We start from the raw sequence: 22,384 nt of genomic DNA, 5'->3' as shown, positions 1-22,384 counted from the left end.
GATGGGAAGTTATTTTAATGACAAGGCAGTTAATGGTTTCACTATGTCGAGGAACTTTGAGGAAGTGACAAAATCCACGTTTTAAAAATACATTTCCTATCATACACATATACTTACTTTCTAAAAAAATCAACGCCATCTGGGCCTGGAAGAGGAGGTATAATGAGTAATTAGGAAAATATCGTTTTACTTTCTGTATGTTGTAGATCGAGTTATGTCAGGATGATCCGACATCTTGTAAAAGAGCTTTTATCAGAAAAGGGAAACCTCATGGCAGAATTTAGTGTGGATTTTCTTAAAGGCAAAACCAAGGTCGGACATCTGCGATGATTTCCGAGGCTGCTTTGTTTCTAAATACTGTTTAAAACGTCAGATAATGATTTGTTTTCATTTTTGAAACTTTTCTTTTAAAAAGCTGATTTACGGGAAGCCGGATTTAAGTTTCACTTTTGGTTTCTTTTATCTATCTTTTTATTCCAAGAATGGATAATGCGTTTATTTCCCAACTCACATGCTTTGGTCGGGGTAAGAAAACCCAGTCCCCTCAGCGCTTACGGGGCGGGTCAGAAAGTGGGCGGAGAAACACCCACGCGAGCTCATAGCTGCGGGTGGCCCTGGCAGTCCGGGGCACAGCGCCGAAGTCTCAACGCCAGCCGCGACTCTCCCGCCGGCAGGTAGGGAGCGTTCTCGCTCACTGGCCAGTGTCTTTGGCTGCCTCACTTGCTTGGCACTTTAAAACAGGACTGCCACAGAGACCCTTTCTTTGGGATGGAGAGAGGAGAAGGGAAAGGGAGAGCATGTGATGGTTTCGGTGATGTAGAGCCGATTACTTGGCAAAATTAATAAGAACAAGCAACAAATTCAGCTTTTCGTTAGGCGGGATTTAGTTTTGCTCGTCTTGTAAGTACATACATGTTTCTGCGCGTTCATGACTGTGGTCCTGAGGTGGGTAAACCGGTCTAGAGGGAAATTTCTGGGCTGGAGGTCAGGACACCTGAGTCCTAGTACACTTTCAGCCGCTCACTAGCAGTCTGAGCTGGGGAAGTCCTCACACCCGCAGCATCTCCTGAGGCCCCTTCCTGCTGTAAGAGCCAGGATACCAAACCGGAGTTCTTTGCTCTGTCTGCTCTGAGGACTAAAGGAGTCCTGAAGGAGGGAATGAGGAGCCTGAGGGGGAAAATGTTAAAGCATTTTTTAACACTTTGAGCCTAGCCTATATCAAAGTTGAGTTTGGATTTGTCTTACAGGGATATCATATCATTATTACACCTTGTGTTTTTGGGCTTAATGTGCATGAGTTTCTACGCTTTCTAAAATTGCTTTCTAAAAATGTGATTTTTTTTTTTTTAATGGCTACATTCCATGGTGCTGGATAACCAAACAAAATTAATCTCCTCATGCTGGACATCAAGATTATTTAGAGGTTCACTATTTTAGCCATTCACCCAGCTTCATTGCTTATAAAAGCTGGAACATTTAGTGATTATTTCCTTCAGATGAACTCTTACAAGTATAACTACTAATCAAAGTCTGAATGATTTAAGAGCCTTTGATACAGATTGAAAATTGCCTTCCAGAAAGGTTGTGCCAGTTCATATTGACAGTTGCCCAGTAGTTTATTAGAACTGTGATACTCTTTAAAAAAATTAATAATAATAATCAACTTTTTTCCCCCAGTGGAATAGACTAGACAGAGGTTACAGGACAGTAGTTAGAGTGTGTTCTTAAAGGAAGCCACAGAAATACTGTGGAACTGAAGCCACACCTGGGAAATGTAGAATAGGTCAGTGTGACTAAAGGGAGGGAGTTAGGGCACAGGATTTAGTCGGGTTTAATAGAGTTTGACAACATAGGCTTGCAAACAGTCGCACACAACTAAAGAGAGTGAATATGAGCACAGAGGTTTAATAGATCAACTATTTTGATCTGTTAATTGAGCAGGTTTTCCCCTTGCTTGGAGACATTTTCAAACTCTAGGAATTTTTAAAAATCAAATTGTAGTTCATATACATCAGATAAAAATCAAAGGAAACCCTAAACTGACAGGTAACATGACAGTCCTTGCTTTTAAGAAAACTTGAATTCTTTTCCCTGACTTTCTGTCCTGTCTGCCCTACCTTGGTGAGATAGAGAAGTAGTATCAGTTCCATATTGGTATACTGGGTTCCCCCAGGGACAAACCTGCTTCCCCATCCTGAATGAACCATCACTTCTTTCCTACTTCACATTTTCTTACTCTTTGAATGTCTCAGTTCTTGTCTGGGAATTTAGTTATACTGAGTTTCTTATCTGAAGAAGATGCTAGTGTTCTTATCTTAGCCCAACTGCCTGATGTGGGGTTTAGAGGTCAAGAAAGAAAGAAACAAGTCGCTCAGTCGTGTCCAACTCCTTGCAACCCAATGGACTGTATGTAGCCTGCCAGGCTTCTCCGTCCATGGGATTTTCCAGGCAAGAATACTGTAGTGGGTTGCCATTTCATACTCCAGGGGATCTTCCAGACCCAGGGATCAAACTCAGGTCTCCCACATTGCATGCAAACACTTTACCTTCTGAGCCACCAGGTAACTGTTAGAGGTCAAAGACCATGTCTACTTACATGGTCTCTTACCTTCCCCCTACTATTCCCTCACTAACAATAGCTGTACTCCAAAGGAATGGAGCCCTGGAAGAGGAGGTATAATGAGGACGTAGGTAAATATCAGATCTAATCCCTCACCTTCCAGTAAACTTTCATTACCTCTAAAATTTTCAACCAGATTTGTCAAGAGATAGGAACTCCATCAAGGAATGTCATAAACACTGGAAAAATTAGTTGAAATCTGTGAGTGGATTTAATGTGCCTCTGTTTTATGCAATAGTTCTTTGCTTGTTTTTTATAATTAAATGAGAATATATATATGCATATGTGTGTGTGTATATATATATATATATAAAATAAGTGCTATGTGAAGACACAGTGTAACTGGCACCAGTTATCCACATGTGTCAAGAACTAGGAAAATGTTCTTTCTCCTTGACCAGCGGTTCTACTTGGGGAAAATCTATCCTCAGGGCCTAGCCTGGGACCTGGTACACACTAGGCACTTAACAAATATTTGCTGAATACACAAATACTTACGTTATTTAAAAAACTGAACACAATACTATACCTAACAACAGGGAAACTAAACATTATGGGGCCACTAAATAAGATACTTATAAATAATGTGTGGCAAAATGGAAAATAATCATCAAAATATTAAATTTAAAAAGTGGGTGTTATGTGTCTAATTGTTTTTAAAAGCTTCATGGGGGAAAATCTAGAAGGAAAATATATACTGAAATACTCACAGTGGTTGCAAGGTTTCTCAACCGTGTCGTTGTTGACATTTGGGACCAGATGTATCTTTGCTGCAGGGGTTGTCATGGGCACTCTAGGATGTTTAGCAGCATCCCTGGCCTTTACTACTTTACTACTAGATAGTAGCAGATAGTGCCTCTAAAATCTTTTGATGTCTGTTGTCATATGCTTGTGTTTTTGTTTTTGTAAGATATATTTCTTAGAGAGGAAGTGAAAGCTAAATGGCATATACATTTAAAATTTTAATGGAGATTACCAAATTGCCCTCCAAAAAAAAAGGTTATATAACTTCTCATTCCTATCAGTGGTTGGTAAGGAAACCCATTTGTTCATATTCTCATAAACACTAAATATTAGGAATACTTATACTCTTAATCAAGCAAATAAGTGAAAAATTATGTCTCATGTCTTAAACTATTATCTTTTCTTCATTGGTAAGATAGAGAATCCTTCCCTTTGTTTAGATGTCATTTGTATTTCTTATTCTCTGAACTGTATAGTAGAACCTTTGGCTCATTTTTCTGTTGGGTTGTATGTAGTTTTCTTACTGATTTTTAGAGCTATTTATATATATATGGCATAAATCTTCTGCCTTACATATGTGTAGCATTGATTCATTAATCAATTGTGAGTTTTTGTATGTATACAAAGGTCACAGAGACTCTTAAGGGGGAAAACTAGCTTTCTCTTCAAAGTGTGTAAATATATGTATAGTATGAGAAAATGTTAATAAGTAAACAGATTTGCTGAACTATAGCCCAAATCTTCTCTATTTACTCCTTTACTGAATATATGCTCCTAGAGGAGAGTGATTTTTCTTTCCTGTTCACTGCTATATCTCTAATGCCAAAAATAGTGCCTGGCACAGGAAAGGTATTCAATTAATGTTTGCTAAATTAAAGAATTGGTAGAATTTCAAGCAGGATGACACGATGAAGAGTAGAATCGAGGCAGATACCACTGAAAGGAGGCTGTGAGTGAGTCACATCTTAGTATGAAGTGGTTGAAGCCAACTGTTTCTCCTTCTCACTCCCCCTGCTACTAGTGGAATCAGTTTATTGAGGGAATATAATATAATTTATAACTTGGAATAAGCAAAGGACAAAAGAGGAAATTTTGGAAAGATGGCACCTTGACGAGAACTGGCGTGGTTTGGATGATAATCTGGAAGAGTTGAATAGTTAAAGAGTAGGATGAAGGTATTCAGCTGCTGAGGGGAAAAGGCATTGAAGGGTGGGAGACATGGACGTCAGATTCTGCTTGCTTTGAAATTTTGTATAGGGCGGGCTTGGATTTCTAGAGATGTTACACTGTAGAAAAAAAAACCCATAAGATATTTGAGAGGATTTTGGTGCAATATTTTCATCTTGGTTTCTTTTGTGTGTACAAGTTTTTTCCAGGCCTTGTAATTAAATTTTTAAAGTCTCATCATAGTATCTTTTTTTTTTTTCACTTAGATTCATATGACTATGGGATATTATGTGAAGGTATTGAACTTCTAAATTCCCTGCTGCATTGTAACACGTACAAATCAGTCATTGTCTGGTTATCAGTAGACAGTTTCAATTAGAACTGCCAAGTCCCATACTGTCTGGGTATTCAATTATTGAGTAAAGGAGTTTCCTTTTTTCTGTTTTCCATAATTAGGTCATTCCAGAAAGATGAGGATATATAGTGTCTTAACATTCATGGCTTACTGTTGTTTGCTGAAAGGTAAGACACAAAATCCTTTCATTAGGTTCTATATTTTAAATATTTTAACTATAAGATCAAAAGTGAAATAATAAAATGGATATAATTTTTATATAGAGGACTTTCTATTCTTCCTTCATTATAATTGATAAACATATTTCATAAACCTATTTCACTGGACAAAGATATAAGGAGTATGGACACACTGAAAGAAACAAAATTAACCCATATCCATTACTCGTTGTGTGCATTGTAAGTCGCTTCAGTCATGTCTGATTCTTTGCAACACTATGGACTATAGCCCGCCAAGTTCCTGTGTCCATGGGGATTCTCCAGGCAAGAATAATGAAGTGGATTTTCAGGTCCTCCTCCAGGGGATTTTCCCAACCCAGGAATTGAACTTGCGTCTCTTACATCTCCTGCATTTGCAGGCAGGTTCTTTACTACTAGTGCCACCTGGGAAGCCCATCTATTTCTCATTATCCATCATCTATTTCCCAAGAATAATTACTGAAAATATCTGGGGAAATGGCCTGTGTGTATACTTTTACATATTTGTTTTAAATAAGGACAGGATCATTCTATCCACCTTGCTCTATGACCTGTTTTATCCAATAAGTATATTCTAAGGAAGAATTGTAGCATACATGGAATGTCAGGGTAACACAGTACCTGCATCAGCCTGAGATGCTCCCTAAATCTCTATACTCATCTGGCCAGACAACTGATTAAGAGTTTGGAGAAATAAGTAGAGAGATCCATTGGAATCTATGATTTAGACTATGTAAAAGGCAAATAAGTGTCCAGTCAAAGGACATTCTGGGGATGTCCACATGAAACAAAGTCTTCCTGGTTATAAGTACCCCTTTACCATGTACTAGGTCTACAGTAGTGTATGTTTATGAATTTTGGGACAACTTGTTTAGCAAATTTTATTATTCTAACTTGGGGGTGAGATATGTCTCAGGCTCACTGGATAAAATAAATATTTCAGGGAAGTAAGTCCGTAAGTGTAATTATCATGTAAGTGACCAGATAAAGCTTCTGTAAATCCTGGACTCATTCTATAAATTTTTTGAGGAATTTTCCATCTTCTAAAGATTGGTTATCTTTCCTTTCAGCATTTACTATCACAGTTTCCAAGGACCTGTATGTGGTAGAATATGGCAGCAATGTGACGTTGGAATGCAGATTTCCAGTAGACAAACAATTAAACCTGCTTGTGTTAGTTGTTTACTGGGAAATGGAGGATAAGAAAATTATTCAGTTTGTGAATGGGAAGGAAGACCCGAACGTTCAGCACAGTAGCTACCATGGGAGGGCCCAACTGTTGAAGGACCAGCTCTTCTTGGGAAAGGCTGCACTTCAGATAACAGATGTGAAATTGCAGGATGCGGGGGTTTACTGTTGCTTGATCAGCTATGGCGGTGCCGACTACAAGCGGATTACTTTGAAAGTCAATGGTAAGATTTATTGTAGATAATAAGGCACAACCTTTGTTAAAACCATTTCTCAGTGTTGAACTTTTTGTTCTTGGAAGTCCAGCTTCACTTTCCACAGCAGCAGTCTGTTATTCATTCATTTGCATACTCATCCAATGAGCCTTGCTTGAGCACATCCTGTTTGATAGTCCCCAGAGATCTAGAGCCAAACATGACAGTCATGTTTCACAGTACATTCAGTTTTCCTAAAAATTCCCAGGCTTCACTTTTTTATTATTGTAAAAGTAATATGTATACACATACTTGCAAATAATTCACATACTATGGAAAGAGGATACAATGAACTAAAAAATGTCTCTCCTCCCTTTGCCACTTTCATGGCATGCAAAGGTAATAATCATTATTTGTATGTTCCTCCAGGAATTTTTAAATTTAGTACCTGTTTCTCAGTTTTATGAGGTCTGCCAGCATTTTCCTTCCTTGGAAACTCTCTATGTCAAATGTAAATACATATATTAAAAACAAATCCCATTGTAAAATTCACATTCAAAAAGACTTGAAGTCAATCTATGAAGGCAAAAAATAATCATGTCAAGTATTGCATAAATGAAGAGTGTGTGAACTGTGCTCACTGGGCACACTTTCCTCTTAAACATCTGTGCCAATATTATGTTGGAGCCTTGAAGAGGAACTGTGAGTGTCCAGTTCCTAGGTACTGACCTATAAATATGATATATGGTCACCTGGGTTCAAAATTTCGGGTTGCTTCTAGCTAAATACAGAGAAGTAAATGGCAACCCACTCCAGTACTCTTGCCTGGAAAATGCTATGGATGGAGGAGCCTGGTAGGCTGCAGTCCATGGGGTCACTAAGGGTCAGACATGACTGAGAGACTTCACTTTCATTTTTCACTTTCATGCATTGGAGAAGGAAATGGCAACCCACTTCAGTGTTCTTGCCTGGAGAATCCCAGGGACGGCGGAGCCTGGTGGGCTGCCGTCTGTGGGGTCGCACAGAGTCGGACACGACTGAAGTGACTTAGCAGCAGCAGCTAGCTAAATAAAGGAAAACACCTTAGCTGACCACCCCTGCTTTCACTGTTAAGATCCACAAAATTGAGAGCTGAAAGAATCCCAGACGAGAGCAGCTAGTCCAAACACCCAAAGAAATCTCCACAAAGGATCTTCTATTCACATACTTACTGTGATGATACTCTTGTCATTTGGACCTCTTTTCCATAGCCTTTTGTAATTTCTTTCAGATATTGAGTTGGAATCTGCCATCTATATTCACAGTTTTGAGAGTATCTGCTTGCTTCTTTTTTTCACATGGTGACCTTTTAATATGTGACTAGAGTTAAATAGTGTTCCTTGGTGTTTCTATTCCTGACCTAAGCATCAATCTGAAGATCTGTAATATGAATAAGAAAAGTTTACATTTATCATAAAAGAGTAACTAATCATTATACACTCAAAATAAAATTTATATAGGAATGTGTCTTATTTCATGGTGTATCACTGGGCCTCTGAATTTGGCTCAGTTAATGCTACTGTTGTCAAAATCTCACTTGTCTTATGAAATAGATTTAATTTAATTGTATCTTACCATATGTTTCTCCAGAGCAGATATTTATAAAAACAAGCTGATGGGATCCCAGGTTGAGATTTTTAACTTTTCTTCAGTCTATCAGCAGTTATCAGGCATACTATATTTCAAGGTATTAAAGAAATGATCAAGACTTAGCTCCATGAACAGCCAGCATTGTTAGATCTTGGGTGGGTAGGAAGAGTATCAGCCTGGCATAAATTCATTAGAAGGAAGTACAGAGTATAATCTTCTGCTTCCATAAGAAGAGTCTCTCATCAGCCTGTAGGGAGTATGCAGAGAGTGGGAAAGCTGTCCCTGTTGTAAAGTTGTTCTTCCAGTTTTTCTGGGCTCTGTAATGTCCCTTGTGGATTTGTGATTTTCTTTGCTGTAGTTTAACACAGTAGAAAACCTTTCAGCACTGATGGTTTTTCCAAGGTGGGGTCCTTGATGGAGCAAAACAGATGACCAGCCAGACTTGAGGATGTGATTTGTTTGACCATTCAATTTCATATTGTAAATTACTAAATTGGCTTCCTAGTCCCAGAACATCTCATTGTCATTTGCACACAGTGGTCTTGGAGGTTACATTGTGCTGCACTGAAAGCAAGCCAGACACCAAGCTTTCATTGCACTGAAGCCATGCTGGCTTACATGAGCTTTACAACTCAGGGAAGTATGACTCCTGAGTCATCTCCATATGCAAATAATTTCACGAGTAAAGCTGTCGAGCTTCTCTTCCCATCACTGCAAACATGTAGTCTCACAGCTTCCCCACTGGGAGTTCAGTCACCATGGGATTTTAAAGGTGAAGCATTTCAAAACTAAAATTTGAGTTTAGTTTTAGATTAACTCAATTATTATTATCACTTTGGTGTTATTGCACCTTTCATTTTTGTTTAAATACCAGATTCTCAGACATTTGACTTTTCAGTTGAAAATGTTATTTTTTCCTTAAACACTGAACCCTATAGCCAGGAAAATGAAGTGCCCATTTATACTTTCAAGAACTTAAATAGGATTAAAAAGTGAAGTCGCTCAGTCGTGTTCTACTCTTTGCGACCCCATGGACTGTAGCCCACCAGGCTCCTCCATCCATGGGATTCTCCAGGCAAGAATACTGGAGTGGGTTGCCATTTCCTTCTCCAGGGGATCTTCCGGACTCAGGGATTGAACCCAGGTCTCCTGCATTGCAGGCAGATGCTTTAACCTCTGAGCCACCAGGGAAGCTTAAATAGGATTAGGCAACTTAAAGAACAAAGTATGTGTAGTTATCCTGATAAAGCTAATTTGTTTGTATGGACCAAGGATTAACTGCTTTACCACCCCCATCTCTCCCCCGAATTCACCAACCAGTCTTGTTTAAGTTTTTTCTGTAGCATTTGACCCCATATCGTGTAACATATCATACAAATGTACCTATATATTTTGTTATTATCTCTCTTCTTCTTCTAGACGTACAGTCCACAAAGACAGAGACTTTGGTGTGTTATATTTATTGCTGTTTTCCTAGGACTTGGCATATAAGAGTAGTAGTAAGACAGGAACACATAAAAAAAACTTCTTGAATGAATGAATGATGTATTTCCTCAAATAGGATAAATCTAAAATTTTTGAAACTTGAACAAGTTTGGATATATGAAAATTTATTTTCAAGGCTGTTCGTCAGGAGCTGTCAGTACTTTCTAAAGAATACCACGTGAGTGCACTTTGGTAGCAGTAAGAAGAGGAAGAGCAACTCTAGCAGTAATTCTGTAGTGCTTAAGGGCCAGGCCCCACCCTAAGCACTTTGCCTGTGTTACCGCATTTAATCCTTAAGTGACTCCATGGAGTCAGAGCTTATCATGTTAAAAATGCATATTTTTCACGTTTACTAGCTCTGAAATCTGAGTGTATCTTTCAGTAGGTAACATCTTAGAGTCAGTGACATGTGGTGTTACTCTCCTCATTTCATTGATGAGGAAACTGAGATCCAAAGAAATTTAAGTAATTTGCCAAGTTCATTCAACTATTAAGTGATGAAGCCAGGTTCTAAACTCAAGCAATTTGGCTCTGAGGTCTGCCCTTAACAGCCAGGTTTTATTTTCTGTGTTTCTACCTCCAAAGTGTGTATTGAGCTATATTAATATATTGACTTAAAACTACTGTTAACTTTTCATGGTCTGGATTAGCACATGTGTACTCCAGATCTAGTAAACCAGTCATCTGCAAATGTTTTTGATTATCTATCCCATCAGGAAAGCATGTTAAATATATTTATGTGCGTGTGTGTTTATAAAGAATATATTTGTGCTAGTATATAGGTTATGTCATAAGAAATTGACAGTTTTAAAGGCAAAATAAATTGAACACCACCAATTTCATATGGTTCATATGAAAATACATTGGACAATCTATAAATATAAAAAATACAAATTTTAAAAAGATGACATGAGAATTTAATAAACATTATTTTCAATGTCTTACTAATTATGATGCTTCACTATCATCAGCTAATATTTCAAAGCAGAGTATATCTCAGGTGAAATTCATTGATACCCAAAGTGGATGGTCTTGACAATCTTGAAGTTTTTTTTTAACCAATGCCTTGTCCTGTAGAGTTAGGTACTTGTTTTACTTCATAAAGTTGTGGTAAAAAGTGTCACTTCTGACATTTCCTTTTGGTTTTTGCTAAAATTATTGGTAATATCTTCAATGCTCATCTTCTTTGTGGGAAACCTTTTTATTAGTTGTTCATTTTGTAAGCAGGTTAGTTTCGTTAAAATTAGATAAGAGAACCTGAATATCTATAATAATCTCAAACAAGTCACTGTCTTCCCTTTGGTGTTATAAAATTCCTCTATTCCTTTAAGACCCTCATGAGGCACATGAAGTGAGGGGCAGTGTCAGTCAGTAAAATTTGTTAAGCTTAGATTATTTCTTAATTGTTATGATAAAAATACATATGAGTGTATAAGTTCTAATATTTTCTTCTTATACCATTAGTGGTAACACTAAACTATTAGGAGTAAAAATTATGCCAACAGAATAATAACATGTTAACATAGTTGTAATGAATAAAAATGAAATAAAGCTCTTAAGCAATATAAGTGCACTAATCTACTAAAATATTCAGTACATTGGATGTCTTAATCCTAAAAGCATCCCAAATTAATGATCTAAAATTTAATTGAAGTTAAATGATTTATTAAAATAACCCGCTAAAAAGTTTAAAAAATAAGTGTCATAATATAGTATTCTAGATGAAATCCCGGAACAGCAAAAGGGCAGTAGGGAAAATCTAGTGAAATGGAACCAAGTATAAGATTTAGTTAACAGTAGTGTTCTAGTGTTGGCTCCTTAGTTAGGATGAAAGTACCATGGTAATGGTGGTAACAGTAGGGGAAACTGGAGGAGAGGTACACGGGTACCCTATACTATCTTTGGAACTTTTCTGTAAATCTAAAACTATTTTAAAATCCTATAAATGCACTTAAACTTTAAAAAGTACCATTCAGGAACATGTATCAACTTTTACAATGACATAATACTATTTTCATTCCTAATTTCTGATCATTCACGTAATGTTGAAAAAGTAAATGGCATATCAAAATGAAATTTTCTGTTTATTAAATAAAATGTAAGAAAACAATGCTGAACAGCTGGAGAGGTTTGTATTTATGAAGATAGCTTTACAACAACAAAGGGAAAATGTCCAGGAATAAATTTAAGAATTTGGTCCTTTATAAAAACTATAAAACCTTACTGAGAAACATATAAAGACTTGAATAAATGAACAGACATGTTTTATATTTGGATAGAAAGACTACTGGTTTAAAGTTGAAAGTTCTCTTTTAAAACAATCTGTACATTTACTTTGACCTCAATAAAAATAGCAATATACTTTTTCTAGCAAGATAGGTATTCCTTTAAGCCCAAACTTGGCCCAAGTATGAGTGCAAGAGTTGAGGCAGAACTACCAGACATTCCCCACTGCTGAGACATCTGAGCTTTAAGATTATTTCTCTGAGAACAGCCTGGATTGGTATTCTATCTAAGGTTGACAAGACCAAAAAGCCACGTGTCTAGTTCTGTGTTAAATGAAAGCCATGCCTTCTTTTTGTTCATGACCTAGCTCCATACCGCAAAATCTACCACACAATTTCTGTGGATCCAGTCACCTCTGAACATGAACTAACGTGTCAGGCTGAGGGTTACCCTGAAGCTGATGTCATCTGGACAAGTAGCGATCACCAAGTCCTGAATGGCAAAACCAGCATCACCAGTTCAAAGAAGGAGGAAAAGCTTTTCAACGTGACCAGCACACTGAGAATCAACACAACAGCTGACAAAATTTTCTACTGCACTTTTCGGAGATTAGGTCATGAGGAAAACAACACAGCTGAGTTGGTCATCCCAGGTAATATTTTGAACATCTCAATTAAAATGTGCCTAGTATTGTCTCTTGGTACATAGCCTGATGCCTGCTCATCATAAACTTTCATTGTTTGTTGAATGAATGAATGAATAAATTATATTTATATGAATGAACTACATTTACAAAATGCATTCTGCATCCTCACTTCCATTCATCCGAGTCATATTTCTACTTAGTAAACATTAAGGACTGATGCTAAAGCTGAAACTCCAATACTTTGGCCACCTCACGTGAAGAGTTGACTCATTGGAAATGACTCTGATGCTGGAGGGATTGGGGGCAGGAGAAGAAGGGGACGACAGAGGATGAGATGGCTGGATGGCATCACCAACTCGATGGACATGAGTTTGAGTAAACTCCGGGAGTTGGTGATGGACAGGGAGGCCTGGCATGCTGCGATTCATGGGGTTGCAAAGAGCTGGACACAACTGAGCAACTGAACTGAACTGAAACATTAAGCAAGTATTTATTCAATATGCTGTACGTTCCAGGCATTGGAGGCTCATAGAAAAGTAAAAAACAGTTAACACTCTGCAGGAAATGGATAATAAAACAGGCAATCTCATTTCATGTTAGAAATGTTCTTGTGGCTGGGGGGATCTGGGGGAGCACCTGAAAGGAAGACTCAACTCAGGCCATGTTTCAGGAATCCAGATCTGAGTACATCACAGCTGTTTCCTTCTTTCCAGAGTTTCTGTGGCAGGAAACAAATAGGATGCACTTTTCTATCTTATTCCAGATGGGAGAGTGCCTTCCTGCCCATTCTGTCTCCTCCAAGGAAGTCTTTTTAGTGCATAAATCAGGGTTCCCCTGGGCAAGTGACTTGATTTCTTCTGTGCTTTTCACTTTTCTTACATAGTTATAACCTATTGGACAACAGTATCCTGGAAATACATGGGCTACAATGCATGAAAATGATTTGAGACTCTTGTTTGCACAGAATCAGCTATATTTTTATCTCACTTTCCTACAGAAGTGGATAAGGCAGGATATAATCTGGTGAGAGGCTCAGACCTTTAGAGAAGGTGAGCCTTGAGAGCGTGATGTTAATATAAACCCAAAGGTCTTCTCAGAGGCACTTCTCACCACACTCTCCTCACCCCCCACTAGATGTTGACAGTAAAGCTCTGATACTTCAGAGAAAACAAACCAAAAATTGAATAGAAAAGGCAAACAATAGGAAAAGACAATCCAGGGTAGCCCAAAGAACAAAAAGAACAAAAGCAGTTTAGAAAAATTAAAGAGTCACTTTGGGAGGAGCTGCATTAGTATTCCCCTGCCATTTAAAAGCTGTTTTATAACAACTTACTTGTGGGAAGACCTAGGGTTAACTCACCTAACTGTTTGAAATATGTGTTCTCATCTGTCACCTGGCGTTTTTTCTCTTTAATACTTGGCATACCTAACTCATAAAGTTATTAACAGACTTTGTAAACTGCCAGCTACTAGAGAAAGACTGACTATGATTGTGGCTTTAAAACTTGAACTAGGTAATCACGAATCATGGCTAATGGTGGGAGGTGGGAGTTAGTCTCTGAGCATCATGTGCCATAAGACCGCTTTTCCTCCTGCAGGGGGCTGGAGATAGAATGGTGAAAAGTGCCAATGATGAGATGTCCCAAGGTGTTCAAACGATGGAGAGAGAAAAAAAGCAAACCGTGATCTACAATCATGGCCACAGATGTGGGGAAGAAGGAACTCTTTTGGGAGCGCCAATTAGCCATCATACTGCATCTTTGCCATGTGCAGTAGGCTGCTAGCTTTTATATTAAGGAATGCAAGAAGAGAAATAATCAAGGCTATCATATAATACTGAGCTGCCACTCCCTGTGAAAAGCATTTTATTAACATTTAGCCTGACAAAAATTTCAGTATCATTTCCATTTTGTAGACTGGTTAAATGATTTGCCAGAGAACTCAAAGCTAGTGAGTAGCTGCAGAACTTAACCCCAGGTCCACCTGTCCAACACCTGGGCTGCTTCCAGTTTTCCATGTTGCCCCCATTTTCATATCTGAGGTATTTCACCATTCCAACCACTCATTGGAAAGGAACTTTTGGTACTTAAGAAAATGCTAACCTAAATTAAACTTCAAAGATGATTATTCTCTTGGTCCCTCCCAAAGAAAATTTTATCTTTAGTCAGTTTCATTTTATTTTGTTTTTCAGAACCATATCTAGATCCAGCAAAAAAGAGGAATCACTTGGTGACTCTGGGAGCTCTCTTCTTGTTCCTGCATGTGACCCTGGCAGTCGTCTTCTGCCTGAAAAGAGATGGTATTTCCTTCACTGTGACAGTCTCTGCTGGGGCTGCGGGAAAATGTATGAGAGAGCTACTGTTGTCACAGTGGCACTTGCTGGGCAGAGCCAGGGGTGCTACATCTCCTGCAATGTGCAGGACAGTCCCATGTATCGGAAAACTATTCTACCCTATTCAAATGCTAGGGGTGCCCCTAACAGGAAACACTGATTTATAAAATGCCTTTCTATTAGTCTTGCCTTCCAGGGCCAACTTTCAGTTATGCAAAGTATATTTTTAGCTACCATTCTGTAGCATCATTTGAATTGGAGGGTGGCAGTAAACACTTGTAGTAACATTTCTAAGGGGGTGAGAGTTGGATCATGGCTGCAGGTAAACCTGGCTTGCCTCTGCAAGCTAGCACAAAGATACTCCACTGTTTCACAGCAGTTATTGTGAAACTGTGCAGGATTGCAGGGTGAAGATCATGAGAAAAAGGGTGTGCATGGAGGTTGAAGAAGACCAAGGGTTAAACAGTTTCTTTCTATCATGCAAATAATCACAGACTTACAGGAAAGAAAAAGTTAACATGCCTGTTGGTTTCAGTTGAATTTGTCTTGAGTTAGTTACACTGTTATATTGAGCTGGGTTCTGGGAGCTTTAAATAATAAAAATAGTTCCTTATGTAGAACAGTGATACTTTTACCACAGAGCAGTTTGCTGAAGGTATTATATAGTTTTCAAAATAATTTTAATGTGTATATTTCTCTATTTACCCAAGGGGACAATTAAAATTCAGGAAAATGTGTCTATTCAAATAATTTCCTTTCATTTTAAGATGATTCAGAGTAAACATTTCCCCAATACTTTGAGAAGTATACCAAAGGATCTGATGATGATCTGTGTATAGAGTTATCTGATGGCAAATAGGGAAGTGGAAAATGGAAGGGAATTCCAATAGTTGTTGAGAAATTCCCTACAACCCCTTAAGAGGTGGGTGGATCTGGGAAAGGGTGTAATTGAGGGAGTGGAGGTCAGCTTCTTTTAACAAACGGAGAACTGAAACAGCCAGACTGTATGGATCAAGTTTCAGTGATAGGAAGATCCTGAGGTGGTGTTGATTTGTCCAAGGAAGTGGCTGTGACCACAACTTGCATTTCCATGTGAAAAATCATTAACTGACATTAGAAAGGGCTAGAAAACTAAAGTATAATAAAGTGTCTCAGGATATGGTACATCTGTGGGTGAAGAATAAAAAATAAAAGTATATACCCCTGAAGAAAATGTAGGAACAAAATATGTGTTCTAAACTGTTGGGACCCCTGGAAAAAGGAACTCTACCAGATTTCCTAAGGGATTAGAAATATTTCGTAGGAACCTAGGATTTAAACTTCAGTCACTGTGTTGGATGTATAGTTGTATTACATGAAAATAAAAATAACTTTTTTCTTCAAGTGAGAATGATGGATGTAGAAAAATGTGGCACCCGAGATATGAATTCAAAGCAACAAAATGGTAAGAATTTCAGCAGGGATTGGAAGTTGAAGAAAGGAAACAAAAAGTTAAAGAACAAGGGGAAAGCTATCATTATAATCTCCCCTTATTTTACTGAATGCTGAGTGTTGGAACTACCAGCTCCTATTTGTCTCACGACTCTGATATAAGAACGGTTCCCACAGTCTGAGATTTAGGGATAGCAGAGGGGAGTAGAGGGATGCCCTTTGGGGAGGTGGGAGAAGGAGGCAACTTCTCTCTGCTAGGTCCTTTGCTTTGCATCCTAACATCTCCCTGCATTAGGGGACCAAGTTGATTTATGTGGATGGGTGATGAATGGATGGGTAGATAGATAGATGAAACTTTTATATCGGGCACTGTGTGTACTGCTTCATGTACAATACCTCAATCTTCTCCCTCCACAATATCAAAGATTTATTTTTGTATTATCCCAGGATAATACTAGATTATCCTGTTTTATAATGGAGAAAGCAAAGAGTCAAGAAGACAATATGAATTGCTCAAGAACACAAGTCTTGACAAAAATCAGGCTTTCAGTTCAGTTCAGTTGCTCAGTCGTGTCCGACTCTTTGCGACCCCATGAATCGCAGCATGCCAGGCCTCCCTGTCCATCACCAACTCCCAGAGTTTACTCAAACTCACGTCCATCGAGTCGGTGATGCCATCCAGCCATCTCATCCTCTGTCATCCCCTTTTCCTCCTGCCCCCAATCCCTCCCAGCATCAGAGTCTTTTCCAATGAGTCAACTCTTCGCATGAGGTGGCCAAGGTATTGGAGTTTCAGCTTTAGCATCATTCCTTCCAAAGAACACCCAGGGCTGATCTCCTTTAGAAAGGACTGGGTGGATCTCCTTTGGAGCCTGCTAATCTGACCATGGAACCTAACTCTTAACCTGTTCACTTAAATCTATTTCACCACAAATGTCTACATTTGTAAAAGTCCAGAAACACCTCACCCAATCAAGATCATTGAACTAAGAAGAAAACTATATTAAGGTTTCTGATTCTTCTTACATAATTTGAAATCAAACTTCACAATAAGCCCAGGTTTAAAGTTAGTCTAATTACCCTGGACAAGCTCAGGCATATTTCATTATGTAGTCCATAACACTCATTTGTGTTGTAAAGCTAATTAGTGAGTGTTGTTTGGAGCTTCTTAGGGTGACAGACCATCCCAGTTTGCCAAGAAGTAAGGGTTTTCTTGGAGCATGAGTCTTTCAGTTTCATAACCAGGACAGTTCCTGGCAAACCATAGTAGATGGTTACAGTCTATCATGTAAAGGGAATTGGGCATAAAAATAATGTTTCTTTGTCTTGTTGAAAGCTTATTATATCCTCTAGCAAATATATCTTATGTTTCTCATTTTCACTCTCCAGCTACACAGTTTGAGGAGACGTAATCCAGTGTTGAAACTTCTGCTCTTAAAACAGGGATTCTCAGCCTGTGGTTTGGGTTTATCAGACCAGAGGTATGCAGTGGGCCAGGGGGCTGCAGATGATGGAGAACTTAAAAAGCCCAAGCTGCGAAAACAGAAGCTCAGAAAGAAGAGGAGGACAAAGGAAGAAGGAATAAAGGTACCCTGGAAGGAAACATCGGTACTTCCGAATGGTGGAAGACCCATCAATACATGTGAAAAGGAGAAAGGACACTTCTAAATGATGAACCTCCATGCACATTATCCATCACTCATCTTAGAAAGCAGGTTGAGATTCCCTGATTTAATGGTCAGTTCCTACAGAAGTGCCCTTTGCCTTTACTCAGTGTCTTGATTTGTCTTCTGGTTGATTGAACACCCTAGTGTTGCCACAGTGTGTAAGTATGATTCATTTTTATTTATTTTGAGTCTGTGGGGTCTTGTCATGTAAGTGTGGTTATGAGTGATTTCTTCTAAAGATATGCTGTAGTAGAAATTAACACTTTGTTACCAGACCAAATTTACTGCTTGATGACTTGTGTGTGTCAAGTAAAATGTAGTATGTTTAAAGTATTTGATATCCTCTATAACTGTCAGTACTTACGAATCATAGAGAACAAACCATTAGTTTGTATAAGATATTTTTAATGCCTTATTTAACACACTGATACTTCAATTGACTCGGACAATCTTATTCTCAGACCTCAAAATAAGATATGTTACCAAAATATCTCTTATATTTAAATATCAGCTTTACAACTATATGTGCACATAATCTCATTTCATCCCTGTAGCAACTGTGTTGTGATAAGCACTATTATTCTACCTGTTTCACAGCTGAGGGAGCAGAGGTACAGAAACTTGACCAAGGCAATACATAGCAGACTTCAAATTTCCAAAGCTGTCACCCTTTGTCCTTTTATTTATTTATTTATTTAAATTGAGGTATAGTTGATTTACAGCGTCATGCCAATCTCTGCTCTTAAACAAAATAACTCAGTTATACATATATATATATGTTCTTTTTTAATTATTAAAGAATTAATAAAAGCACTTTTTTACCTTCTGTCCTTTTAGAATATAATTTACAGCTATGCTTTACTTTAAGACATGTTCATTCAGCAAACATTTAGGAAGTGCCCTAGCGTGTCAATCACTGTGCCAGGCAGAGTCTACAGATGTGAGCAAGATAAGGAAACTTCCCTCTAGGACCTCATAATATAATAAGGACATCAATAAGAAAATGTATTGCTACAATATGCTATAATGCACTTATAGCACTAGGTATAAGAGGAGAAAAATGTTGTGAGGAGGATAGTTTAGAAAGCTTCCCAAGAAGGGAATTCTCTAGGTAGCCAGTCAGTGTGTTCCTGGACAGTTGAAAAGCGTAAATATTTTAAAAATCAAAGCGATTTCAGTTTATGAGATATCAGTATTCTTTAAAACCGTGGAAAAAGGCTCTTGAAATCCTTTTCTATCACTGTATTTACCCCTGATTTGTTTGCCTTTGCCATGAAATTTGATGCTTATTTATATAGGGCCTGATATTGTTAATAGCAGTTTTCTTTTTTATTTAAATGCAACTGAATTTTGAATTTATACTTTTTCATGATTTGAAATTCAAGAAGTCCTGTAGGAAACATTAAAAAGTCTCCCTTCCATCCTCCTACTCATCTAGTTTCCCTTTCCAGAAGCAACCACTCTTATCTTTTGTTCATTTGTCTTCTAAAGATATTCTGTGAATATATGTGGAAATACTTATAAAATGTATATATTTTTGATTTTTGCTCTTTTCCACCTAAGTGGTAATGCATTATGCATCTGCTGTGCACTTTGCTATTTTATTTAATATACTATTTCTTATGTAGTAGATAGAACAAATGTGAAGTTCCTAGAGGCTGGGCACTGTCTTGTTTGTTCTAGGTCATCTTTTCCATAGCCTCTTAGTGTCTTTCAGAAGATGTGTGTGCATGCTAAGTCACCAATCATGTCCCTGTGTGACCCTATGGACTGTAGCCTGCCAGGCTTCTCTGTCCAGGGAATGCTCCAGGCAAGAATACTGGAGTGAGTTGCCCTGCTTTTCTCCAGGGGATCTCCTCATCCCAAGGATCAAACCTACGTTTGACCTTATGGGAGACATAAAAGAAGTGGGTTCGATCCCTAGGTTGGGAAGATCACCTGGAAGAGGGCAGGGCAACCCATTCCAGTATTCTTACCTGGAGAATTCCATGGACAGAGAAGCCTGGCAGGCTACAGTCCCAGGGTGATACATACCAAATAGTTACTACATTTAGACAACCAGCCTTTGTCGAGTACTTGCTCTATGACTGTGTTTGGATTTGGTTTATTTTATGTTTCTCAAAGAGATAATGTGTTTCTCACAATGGATTTTCCAAAATGTACCATGTCAACCTGGCCTTAAAGGATGAATTTATTGCTAAGTCTTTATGACAGAATCATGTCTGGAACTTTTTTTTTTTTTCTGTTTTCTCTTGAGTATAAACTTGACTTTGATGTTGCACTTTTAAAATATGTGTTCTTTTTGGAAATTCCAGTCAAGAACCTTGACTCTAGATCCTCATTTGTGTAAGAAAAGGCTTGTGAGGTCTGTGAGCTGCCTGAACCCTTGAGTCCAACCAGTTCTTACCACTACACAGGTTTCCTAAGATACTGCTTTCCAAAGGTTCAGATGCCCTCTAAGGAGATCCCAGAATATTTCTTCCCTCCTCACTCACCTGGATCAGTGACAAGGAAAATATTCTTTGCTTTGCCACACTGTCTCGATGGACGTGAATCTGAGTGAAGTCCGGGAGTTGGTGATGGACAGGGAGGCCTGGCGTGCTGTGATTCATGGGGTCGCAAAGAGTCGGACATGACTGAGCAACTGAACTGAACTGAACTAAAGGCTGAAGAAACAGAATCTCCAACAGAAATTTTCCTCTTATCTTTTTGTACATGTTCATTTGCACAATATCCCTTGTTTGAGTGACAGTATCCTTTGTTTTGTGTGAAGTACAAGCAAGAATTTGGTTCAGCAAGTTGTGAAGTCTGTTTATTCCTAAATCTTAATGCCTTTTTGTGGTGTTGGATTTCTAAGGCACTTTATTCCTTTGTCTTGTGTTTCGTTGTAAATAATATAGGCAGAGATGATATCTAATTCTGCATTTGTCATTGTTTACACGTGCATTAATTTAATAAAATATTCTTATTTATTTTGTTTCTCAATTCATCTGCATATCGATTTTCTTGTTTCCTACATGTTTTATAAAAACATTCTGAGTTTAACATTGTGATGGAGACAATTACTTGGAATATCTTCAGCTACGTTCTTAGTTCTGTTTTTCATAGCTATGTAAGCATAGCTTCTATGTTTACACAGTATACTCTTGCAACCCATATGATGAAAAATATCAAAAGATGTTTTAAAGACTGTATTGAAAATTTTCATCCTCTCTCACTCGATAGCTTCCTTTAGGATAGTACCAAGAAGAGAGTCAAAATTGTGATGTTTAGATCACTATTGTGAAGATCTGAGGGAAGGGAGATGAGAGAAAAGTGATCTTCGAGAGAACTATAAGGAAATGAAGGGACTTTCCTTTACAAGAGTACTCTTCTCAGATCAGTAGACATGGATATGCAAGCCCATGCATGTGAAGCTGGATTTATTCAGTCATCAAGTTCTGAAAAGGAAGTGAGAAACCTAGAACAAAGTTGAGGATTAAGGCCTGGCACAGGGTGGGACAGTGAGATTTAATGTGTCAACTAACTTACGTAGTCATCAATCTTAACTTTAAAGAGACTTTTAATCATTTCTCTAAATCAGACACCCCTAAAAGATAATGATGACTATTTCTAAGAATATATGACAGATTATAGATGATTCTAAAGAAAAAGCATCAGTATCTTTGTAGAATGATGATATAATGTTTATGCTACTGCTGGGCAATGAAAGCAATAAAAATCTTTAGCTAACATCAGAATATTTCAGCTTTCTGACTAGACTTCCTGGCTGGCTTTGGTGGTCATGGTTCTGGATGAAATTTTGTGACAATTCCTATATTGTAGGAAAGTTAGCCTGAAAATGGACCATGAGCTTTCATTAAGGTTTTACTCCAATCCCATTTATAAGCATGTGACTGTCTGCCACAAGTGGACCTAATATACTTTTATCTAAATATTTTAGAAACATATCAGTTCAGTTCAGTTCAGTTGCTCAGTCGTGTCCGACTCTTTGCGACCCCATGAATCGCAGCACACCAGGCCTCCCTGTCCATCACCAACTCCCAGAGTTTACTCAAACTCATGTCCAGCGTCGGTGATGCCATCCAGCCATCTCATCCTCTGTCGTCCCCTTCTCCTCCTGCCCCCAATCCCTCTCAGCATCAGGGTCTTTTCCAATGAGTCAACTCTTTGCATGAGGTGGCCAAAGTATTGGAGTTTCAGCTTTAGCATCAGTCCTTCCAATGAACACCCAGGACTCATCTCCTTTAGAATGGACTGGTTGGATGTCCTTGCAGTCCAAGGGAGTCTCAAGAGTCTTCTCCAACACCACAGTTCAAAAGCATCAATTCTTTGGCGCTCAGCTTTCTTCACAGTCCAACTCTCACATCCATACATGACCACTGGAAAAACCATAGCCTTGACTAGAGACAGACCTTTGTTGGCAAAGTAATGTCTCTGCTTTTGAATATGCTATCTAGGTTGGTCATAACTTTCCTTCCAAGGAGTAAGTGTCTTTTCATT

The 22,384-nt window shown here is 38.3% G+C and overlaps 1 protein-coding gene across 7 annotated transcripts; it reads left to right on the top strand.

Moving 5' to 3' along the window:
- Window positions 1-523: 523 nt before the first annotated feature.
- CD274 (CD274 molecule) lies at window positions 524-20,866 on the top strand. 7 transcript variants are annotated; one of them, XM_025278950.3, is made up of 8 exons: window positions 558-674; window positions 4,798-4,827; window positions 4,988-5,053; window positions 6,154-6,495; window positions 12,173-12,457; window positions 14,643-14,750; window positions 16,168-16,227; window positions 17,604-20,866. In XM_025278950.3, exons 3-8 carry the CDS (start codon window positions 5,002-5,004, stop codon window positions 17,624-17,626), a joined length of 870 nt encoding a protein of 289 aa, XP_025134735.2. In that variant the 5' UTR covers window positions 558-674; window positions 4,798-4,827; window positions 4,988-5,001; the 3' UTR covers window positions 17,627-20,866.
- The last annotated feature ends 1,518 nt before the right edge of the window (window positions 20,867-22,384 follow it).

The sequence above is a fragment of the Bubalus bubalis genome, chromosome 3 (assembly GCF_019923935.1).
Source record: "Bubalus bubalis isolate 160015118507 breed Murrah chromosome 3, NDDB_SH_1, whole genome shotgun sequence".
Lineage (NCBI taxonomy): Eukaryota > Metazoa > Chordata > Mammalia > Artiodactyla > Bovidae > Bubalus > Bubalus bubalis.
This window is presented reverse-complemented; position numbering and strand designations above follow the sequence as displayed.